The sequence below is a fragment of the Limulus polyphemus genome, unplaced genomic scaffold (genome assembly GCF_000517525.1).
Source record: "Limulus polyphemus unplaced genomic scaffold, Limulus_polyphemus-2.1.2 Scaffold12, whole genome shotgun sequence".
In the NCBI taxonomy this organism is placed as follows: domain Eukaryota; kingdom Metazoa; phylum Arthropoda; class Merostomata; order Xiphosura; family Limulidae; genus Limulus; species Limulus polyphemus.
The window spans coordinates 711,571-722,389 of NW_013665622.1; the positions used below are offsets into that span (position 1 = coordinate 711,571).

Sequence of the window (10,819 nt, forward strand, 5' to 3'; positions counted from 1 at the left end):
AAGTTACTTCATTTGTTAATAGTGTGTGTGTGTGTATATATATATATATATATATATACACACACACACACGTATATTGTCTCACATGGTAAATATAATTAAATAATGAGTTTATTTTGATGTTCAACTTTAAAACAAATTTACATATGCCTGTTAATTTTATGTTTGGTATTATTTGTATATCTCAAATACTAACAAGACCAAAGATTTTACTGTTATTTTAAATTTCTGAATACTTGTGAAAGGGACAAGTTTAACTGTCACACAGTTAAATTTGTACCTTTTACAAACATTCTAAGTTGTATTTTAGCTAATACCAAAGACATTCCAGCATTACAACAGAAACTTTGTATATAGATAGTTTTAAAAATTATTATATTTCTTTTGGTTTTTGTTAAGCACAAAGCTAAACAATGGGATATCATTCATGATGATAGTGACTGTGTTACAAAAATTAATTGGCTGAAACAACTAATAAGAACTTTATCTTTCATCTAAAAAGTCTTTCTTTTTATTTTGTAACTTTTAATATAAAGTATCTGATCATAAAGTACAAGTCTGGCATGTAGTTTCAGAACTAATTTTCTTACCCTTCTTATACTTTTGGAGATTTGATTCAGTGGATCATTTCACTATATTGATCATATTTTCTTATTACTGTTTATATCTAAGAGATGTTTATTTTATCAACATTGAAAACATTGCATCCTTACTTTATTACAGGAGTGGCACTGAAAGACCTGATTGCTGAGTACTTTGTTTCTCCAACTTTGCTGCGTGTTGTTCGTGTTGTTAAAGTAGGTCGAGTGCTGAGATTGGTCAAAGGGGCCCGTGGAATACGGACGCTACTTTTTGCACTGGCAATGTCCTTACCTGCATTATTCAATATTTGCCTTCTTCTATTCTTGGTCATGTTTATCTTCGCTATATTTGGAATGTCATTTTTCATGAATGTAAAGCATCGCTATGGTGTAGATGATAATTTCAATTTTGAAACATTTGGACAGTCAATGATTATCCTCTTCCAAATCTCCACCTCTGCTGGCTGGGATGGCATTCTTTCAGCCATTATTGATGACAATGACTGTGACAGTGGAACAGATACCACTGAAGGAAATTGTGGAAATAGAGGCATTGGTGTTGCTTACTTGATTTCGTATTTGATAATTAGCTTTTTAATCATCATTAATATGTATATAGCTGTCATATTGGAAAATTATAGCCAAGCCACAGAAGATGTGGAGGAAGGCTTAACCAATGACGACTATGATATGTACTACGAGATTTGGCAGAGGTTTGATCCAGATGGAACTCAACTAATCAAATATGAAGTGCTATCAGACTTTGTAGATGCCCTTGAAGATCCCCTACAGATTAAAAAGCCTAATAAGTACAAACTCATTGCTATGGATATCCCAATATGTGAAGGAAATACGATTTACTGTGTAGATATTTTGGATGCTTTGACAAAGAACTTTTTTGCCTCCAAAGGTCGAGTAATTGAAGAGACAGCTGAGCTAGCTGAGGTTGTACCTGCAAAGGAACACAGAGAGTTTGAAGCAATCAGTAGTACTCTCTTACGGCAGAGAGAAGAATATTGTGCACACGTAATCCAACAGGCTTGGCGACAATATAAAGGGCTGATTCAAAATGGCCCACCTCATCAGCAGACTGAAGTTGTTGTTGAGAGTGATGGTCACATCACTAAGAATGGACACAAAGTTGTGATCCATTCTAGATCACCCAGCATTACAAGTCGATCTACAGAAGTGTAAAACTTCTCTGAAAGTATGAGAAGAAAAGAAATAGGCTTGTAGCCAATCTGGTAGAGAAAGGAGCTGTCCGTCGATAACAGTTGGATCAGGTTATATTTTTATATTCTTTATGCAGAAGCTACTTGCCACCATGCTTACAATGCCAGTGCTTGGTTGATATAAAATAACCAGGGTGTTGCCATTATTATTTTTCTACAGAAATTGGTTGGTGTTACAGTCAATTTATACTGTTTATATGCAAAACATTGACAGAAAGCATTTGTTTTGTATAAAATATTTAGTTTAAAATGTTTGATGGTGGACTATTTTTGTTGCATTTTAAGTTTTGTTACTGTACAAATTAGAACATGAACTTCAATATTTATGCTTCCATTGTTAAGACTGCTGTTTTCCTCAATGTTGTTTTAAAACATTGTACTAAATTTGTTTACTTGGAGTCAATGAATGAAGCTTCGAATCACCATAATTAAGACTGAAATTGCTTGTTTTGCTATCCAACTATATGGGTGATTTTTAGGATTGGCTGAGAAAAAGTAAAGCTCATATTTCTAAGGAGTTCTATACAAAGCACATACTGAAAAGAAAACCTTGAGACATCAGGCCACGTTTAAAAACTGCTGTAAGTGACAGTTTTGCATGAAATGCTGAAAACTAGTGAACACTTTTATAGAATGTCAGTCAAATAGTCGGTAAGAAGCAAAAAATTACTTGCATATTTTTATTTTGTTCAAAAAATAAAAGGCATTTTTGGCATTAATGTTCCTGACAGTTAACAGAAAATTTGAAAGAGCAATAGTAGTCTCCAAGTCTGTTTTTTTTAAGTGAAGCATTAAATTGATTTATTAGGTGTTATACATTACACGGTTTCCTTTTTGAATAAAATTAATACTAACTAAATCATTCTCTCTCCTTTGTTTGCTTAAAAAGAAGATGGTATTGAATTGGAAGAAACTGTGATATGGTTAGGAAGTGTGATATATATATTACCTTGAAAGTTTGAAAAAAGTTTTATTCAGTGTTTATTTTTAAGTTGTTTTAATATCATCACTCATTAAATGCTCAATTTTATTGTTAATTGCTCTTACACAATCTAAAAATCTCCCATATATGGAACCAGATCATTGAAGTGTTAAAATGCGTATGAGATACCACGCTTAATTATTTTGCACCACAGAAACTGCTGGCCATGTTTAAATTCTTGTTCAGTCTGTGCCTTTATGTAGAAGTTGCCATTTGATCAATGCCACTCAGTTGGTGAAATCAACAACATATTGAAAGTTTGCTCTCAAAACCTGTAGAGAGAAATTTTAACAAGAACAATGTAATCTTTGTATATGATTCACAGGAATATACAAACCACTCGATGTTAGCAAAGTGTGTGGTTAATAGATATAGCCCACTAATAGTTGGCAAACAGTGTACTCTGAAGGAACATTCTAGTCTTTGGCTGTAAACTTATATATAGAGAGAAAGATATTTGCACAGAGTGATAAAGAGAAAAAAAAAGAAAAAAACATTGTGCAACTAAGAAAGGTAATTAATGTCTAACCCTATGGAAGGTATTTATCCAAAGTACTTTGACCAATTTCCCTGTGTGCTTCTAGATATTACTTTTGTTTAGTTATTGTATCATTACTGACAGCCTGCACGTGCACTTTCTTGCCTTTTATTACCACCTTTTTCGACCTCGCTGTCAGCAAAAGATGGTTATGGCAGGAAGGGGTCAATTTCTTAAGCTGTTTGCACCCTTACCAGATCTTGGTGGTTTTTATGTGAGAACCACAGTCATGTATATGCATCAGTCTTTTCACTTGGAAGTAGAGAATAAGATGAAACCATATGACATTTTGGCTGTGTTTAGTGAACATGACTGATGCTGGATTCTACCAGAAGGTTGCTCCTTTATCGACAGAGCAGCCAGGTGGGGGAAACCCCCCCTCAAAGTGGCTATTTTGTTTCTCATGTGCCTTTGTGAGTTGTAACTTTTCCATCCGGGATTTTCATGCATTTGCAGTGTAGCTATTTAGGAATATTTTAATTTTTGCTTTTTTATTTTGCAATAATTTTCTTAATCATCGGTAATTGTCTTTCAAAGCTCATGTTCTTCATCTTAAAAAATAACCACTGTATGATTTATTAAGATGCTAAATCAAATGCAGTTGAACTCTTAACATTTCACTATGCATATATTAAGGCTAAGTTTTGTAGCTTTAAAGCAGTGTAGTATATTGACTAAAATTTTTTTTATTGAGAATAAAAAAGAATCATTTTATGCTAAATGCAACATTGCTTCCTAAATTAGTACTGGAAATCCACTCTCATTCTAGAACAGTAGTATTGTAATAAATCATAAGGTCACTGAAACTTGATAGACTGCATTGTGTAGTGCTACTAGAAACATTCTTTTAGAACTAGTTAGTACTCTCATCCTATCACTGTTGTACCAGAAACACCTCTTAACCTTTTTTCACTTAGTTCACATGCTCGTCTGTTAAATTCAGGCTGTCAAACATATTTTTTCTTTGTAAATGTTTCAAATTTCACAATTTGTATCATATTATCTGTAAATACATCATTGAATAAATTTTGATAATTTATCACAATGAATAAATGCTGAAGCTGAGCACTGGTTGCTTTTTTTTTATGTAAAATGTTTCTTTTTAATTTGTTTTTTTTTATTCTGGATCAGCTTGCAGCTTTATGTCTCTTTGAAACATTTTCTGTAGATAATGTTTCTCTCTCATCTTTGAAGACACTGCTCTTACTTTATGCACTAGTGACAAACAAAATGAAGCTGCAAGAAATAAGAGAGAATATCTACTGTTTAACAAAATAAGATATATATGTATTTTTAAATATTTGACTGATAATCATAATCATTACTGTTTTATTAATTAATAAGACTATCTTTTTGTTGGATTTTGCATGATTTAAGCATATCAAGCAGGATTACAATACACATTTCACATTTGTAGAAGGTATTTTATTTGGCCACTAATGATAAATTTGACATATATAATTTTTTATTTCGGATTTTTTTATTACTTCCCCTCATAACACTAAAACTCAACAATCATAATTAAAAACAATGTATTAAACACTACCAGTTTGGGGTATTATTTTCATTATTAGATTATTCCTTAGTAAAAAGGGTTCTCTCTTCTGAGTGGTTACTTTTAATGGTTCAGTGTCAGAACTGTTAACCATCAGTTTTTATTTGCACGAGTTAGACTTTTCAAAATTAATGTTGGTTATTAAAATAAGTTATTTTCAGAATGGGTAACTCTCTCTCATTTTTTTTTCATTGACATGGAATTTGAATAGAATTAGTAATCATTTACTTTAGTATGATGATCTGCACTTCTTTTGTTAATATATTCAAATAGTTTTATATAAACTTATCAATACCATTTGAACAGTAAGCATCTGTGTACATAAAACTAATCTTACTTTGGTACATATATTTCATTTTGATTCATATCATAATTGAATTCCACCATTTCTCTATTTTAAAGGAAGGTTTTCACTTGTGATCCAAACAGTTAGGGATAAAATAAATGAAAACAAAAATCATACTTGAAGGCCAATTATAATAAAATTGTTTTCAAGAGACTATAATAAATTTTATTCAAATAACCTGTAAATATAGTTTAGAGAATCAGGTTTTGAAGGGTGGCTCATGATAAAATATTCCTATCATTCTCTCATATATTTGATGAATCACCCTCTCTACATTGCACAAGATTAACAAATATGTCATGAATTTTCAGACTATTTTAATATCAAAATAATATACTACTAAAATATTTATTGTGATTATTTATATTCCTATTACAAAGCAGAGTAGTATATTTTCAAAATACAATATTAACAGAAAGTGTGAATCTGCTGTTTAATTCTGTTTCAGTATTCGTATGAAGAATTGTAACATTGAAATTCAAGAATATAAACTTAAAAGGTTAATTTTCATTTTATATTAATATGAATTGTTTGGTTAATTAAAGGTTAATTTAACAACCTCCACTGAAAATATAAACTTGTCTACATTTCACCAGTTTGAATTCTTGGTGAGAATTCATAGAAATATAACAACAAATTTCAACATCTATATCAGAGCTTGGGGATTCGTAGAATTTGCTAATCATTTCAATATTCTCACGTGAGACTTGGATGGTTGGAATAACTTAAAGAAATAATCACAAACACTAATTTTGATTAGTTGATTACCCTTTTAAGTCATGATGCTAATTAAGCTGAATAATGTTGAATCAATTCAAAATAATAATGAGAGATCATAATGGCATTATTTCAGTAACTTGTTTACCTGAAATAATCAGAAACAGTAATAACTGGAAATACTAAGTTTGATCAATTGATTTATCTTTGTGACCTTATGTGACTCAACATATTTTTGATTAATCAATTACTTTATCTGACACTAAGTGATGCTCATAGGTAATCAATTAATTGAGTTATTTGCCCAGCTCTAGTCCATATAAGTCACCTAGCATTTGAAATTGTTTCAAACGATTCTTGATATTGAGCTAAGTACAAAAAATTGTTCTTCCTTACATTATAAATACTTTTAAGATAGATAAATAAAAGTGTATGTGAAGTTACTTTGTTAATGTACACATATTTACAGTGTAGCTGTTCAAAATCCTCTTCAACTATGTTCTTGCATTCTACACTGAAAAATATAATAATGTTGAAAAAGCTTTAAATAAAATATTCCAGATGATTAATAACCCAACAAATTATTTTACAATATTTTGTAATGGATGTTTTGGACGTTAAAGACAATGTGTATTTCGGACATAAGTTCTGAATCTTATATATTACATTTTCATATCTGTCTTCTCTTCTGTGATTTATTTTTAATATCTACATAAATATTAAAACGGTTACGACAAATTTAGATGTAAGTAGGACAGGTAAAATATATTTTTTCCCAGATGTCAGTATAGTTTTAACCAAGTGTTAAAAAGAAAAATATTTTCAAATTATCACTGAATTCAATATACATATTATGATTTGACACAAACAGAGTAAATATTCACAGTATTAGAACTTGTGTAGAAAGTCACTAAACCTATCCTGAAGTGAATGAAATAAATTCACAATAATGACAAATGGCACATTCTTCACAAGTTTTAATTCGAAATAAGATTTTCAGAAAGTTGCATGGTTTATATTTGACATAAGTCAGTATAAATGTTTTAAAATTACTACCATGTTTAAAACAATTTATATGAAACAAAATTAAAAATAAGGCACACTGTAAAATGTTAGTTTTTAAAATTTTGTTATGTATTTTAATATAAGAAAGCTTAGTTCTTTAATTGTGCTGCAACATCTCAAAGATAACTCAGAAGACAGGTATTATTAAATTCAGTAAGATAAAACACATTCAAACCTAATGCTAAAAAAAGATATTGTACCATATTTTACTTGCTGGTTGTTAAGTGTATTTACCTTTCCAAGTGAAAGCTCTCATTAGAGAAAGATCAAAGGATTTCTTTGTTTGGGTAACTAAATGAGTCTTACAACTACAAATTCAGAAAGTAAAAGTTCATCCGATATCTAGCAAGTAAATTGCCTGAATCCTAGTTTAAAGCATACATGGCCTAACAGGGTTATTTAAATTAACCTATTTGAATCAAAAACTGGTTTGATTATACACTTACTTATTTGAGTGTTATATATGTGTAGTTCACTATACATTTTATACAGTTGCTAATTATCAAAGTGTTCTACGTCATGTTTAAATTATACGAGTAGTTTATAAAATTAAAGTTAGGTTATATATATATGTGTGTGTGTGTGTGAGTCTTATCATAAATAGTAAGCTATTTTATTTACAAATATAATTGTTTTGTAATATGCGCATTCTTACATATTTTAAGTTTTGTCAAAAACATTGCAATTTGGAAACCTGTATATTTCGACTAGTTGTTTACAAATCTATGTAATGCACCAAACTCTTGTTAGAAAACAGGAGTCATGGGCATGATATTTTAATAAAAATAAGAGCCAGAATGTAAGATATTCTGGTAGCACGTCTCCTAAATATATAAACAAATCAACAAAGTTTATCACTCACCTAGATTCCTTATTTCTTTTTGTTAAAAGATTTAATGTTTTGTGCACACTCAATTTGGATGCTTAGGTTACTTAAAAAGGTAACATTAACACCTAAGTATACATTTTTTTCAAAATTAAAAAAAGGATTGTTTATTTTACTTGAGCCATAGGCAATATACAGGCAAAACATATATTGATTTAACAGAGTCCATTTGACTTAGACAAAATGTGGTATTTACCAGAAAAAAATTTAATAACCATAGTCCATCAATTCATTATGCAGAAAATTGAATGTAAGCTTTGTATAATAAAAAATAAAATGTGCATACTTAAATGGATTAGTTGTGTACATAACAAGTACGAGTTTTAGCAATGACATTACATAATTGTTGATGTAAACTCTTTAAAAAAATAGTATTAAGTTTAAGAAAATAGGCACTATTCATGAGCTTTTTTTCACATTAAATTTATTTACCTGAGTTCAGAAGAAAAAAAAGTAATTATGAATATTTTTCCCACTAATATATTTCTCTCAATACCGAAGAACATTCCTTTTCTAATACAGGATATAATACAATGAAGAAAATTTTTGAATTTAGCATATAGGTTAACATATATTATAACTGTAAGGGCATAAGTTAACAAACAAACAAATGTGGGGACATCAGTCAGCTCCCTGTAAGTGAAAATGTCAAGTGACACTATTTACCATGAAGATAAAAGTAACACAGATGAAGTGTTATGATATCAAGCAATGCATCATACCAGGGAAAAAAAAATCAAATAACATAAATTCCCTTTGTAATATGTTACAGTAGATTCTTCAGTAAATTTCATCATGAATTTAAATGCTAAATGTAGCATTTGTATACAAATATTTCAGTCAGAACTGGTGAAAAAGCGACCTTATAAGCATGTTTTCAGTTTGCTTGAAGAAAATTGTCTAGAAACTGATTATAGGTAATTTTAATTCAAATTATGGCCAGACTAAGACTATGGGGAATCTGAAAAATGTGTAAAAGAATCAAGCAAAAGAACAACTGGTTTGCATCAGCAAAGTTAAAAGAAAAAAGCTCATGAACACATCAACCATAGGTAGTTTTAACCTACTTATTGATTTTTATTTCAGACTAGATCTGATTGAGGTGTTTATGGTTGTTAATGAAAATGTCAATGCCTCATATTTTTTCAGACTTAATGATAGGTGTCATCTTCAGCTAAGACAGTTTTATTTTTCTAATTGGCCTTTGGAATTGGTTGCATTCAGATTTATGGATGCAACAAATTTAAAGGAGTTTAATGGTAAGCTTGATAAATATTTGAATGATAAGGGCTGGCTTTGAGTGTTTTTTTTTAAGTTTAGTTTAATGGAATGGACAGTCTACAAACTTATGTGAATAATAAATCTTATGATGTGGAGATGATATATATAAACTACAGATAATATATCAATTGTATTTTTATGACTGAGGTATGCCCATTAGTTATATAAACTTAACTGATAAGTGACTGATAATTTTCAACAAACTGGGCTGGAAGTTTATTAGAAATGATTTGGCATTCTGACACAAGATATTTTACCATTATTTGCAATACATAATTAAAATCCCAGACCAAAATCCACACTGATCTATAAAACTCAGCCTAAACTACAATATGAAAAAAAAAGATAATGCTAAAGTACTTCTGCCCACTGACTTGTGAAGATTCTAAATCCACCCTGGTGAAACAAAAATAACTTTGCATAAATTCAAGGTAACTAAGAGACACTTTATATTCAGTATTCTTCACTAACATGTCAATAAAGAACAAGAAAGGGAGAAACATTTCCAAGTAGTAAACGTGGGTCCAGCTAAATGTCTTAATGGTTGGATCAAAACCCCCTCCCTATATTCTTGGGGACCCCTGTAATCAACACTAGAATCAAAGTGGTAGAAAACTCCAAAAACCATGTAATGAAACTAAATGTGACAGTAACAAGTGATTACAAGTTTCAGTTCATGTGCCAAACTCCAAGAACAAATAAAAACAGTTACACTTTTAATAATCTCAAAGGCTGACATATGCTAAAATATTACTATCAAATGTAACAATGGCAAAACTAGAAATTCAATTGGCCACAGATTGAAGATGTGAAATAATTCATGGATTTGCCGACATAGTGAGTCACGTGATGTTCAAAAGTCAAACAAAGTAATATAAAATCAGTTTTTAACAGCTTCTTAAACCAATCAAAAATATTTATAAAGTCAGTACAAACTTATGACAATAAAGCATACTCCGCTGCTTTGTTCAAGGGGTCTAGAAGTATTCAATGTTAAAATTGTAGGGAGTGATAATTAAAATTAGCTTCAAACTTAAAAGTACGCTTACTATATTGACTTTTGAATTACTTGTATTTAAGAAAATCTTGACTAATATCAGCTTTTTGAATTTTTGATGGTTTTTTAACCATTTATTAACTTATACACCCTGGCGAGTTGATTTGATGCACCTGTTGCATAGTTTTATTGTATTGCATAAAAAACTATTGGATAAAGAACTTTATGCAAATTATGTAGTTTCTGCAAATAAAATAAATTTAATGTATATGTGATACTTGTATGACACAGCTCTGAGAATTTAAGATTTCATTGTGATGTTTTTCTTGAGAAACAAAATGATTACCTTTAATTATAGTATTTTAGCACTTATGTATAAAGTTAAAATAATAAATAATATTCAACGTTAAACTGGTACACAATTAAAAACATTTTATTTAAGCCTATCTATGGCCTTCAGAAAGTTGGCGACTCTACATGTTTCGACGTTACAACGTCATCTTTTTGAAGGCCATAGATAGGCCTAAATAAATTGTTTTTAATTGTGTACCAGTTTAACGTTGAATATTATTTATTATTTTAACTTTATACATAAGTGCTAAAATACTATAATTAAAGGTAATCATTTTGTTTCTCAAG

The 10,819-nt window shown here is 29.9% G+C and overlaps 1 protein-coding gene across 11 annotated transcripts in view; it reads left to right on the top strand.

Moving 5' to 3' along the window:
- Positions 1-4,386, top strand: part of LOC106478902 (sodium channel protein para-like) — a 182,248-nt gene extending 177,862 nt beyond the window's left edge. For all 11 annotated transcript variants that reach the window (XM_022382610.1, XM_022382622.1, XM_022382640.1 and 8 more), the window contains one exon: positions 724-4,386. In XM_022382610.1, coding sequence (XP_022238318.1) covers positions 724-1,775 — 1,052 coding nt within the window. In that variant the 3' untranslated portion in view covers positions 1,776-4,386. The remainder of the gene's footprint in view (positions 1-723) is intronic.
- Positions 4,387-10,819: the final 6,433 nt, after the last annotated feature.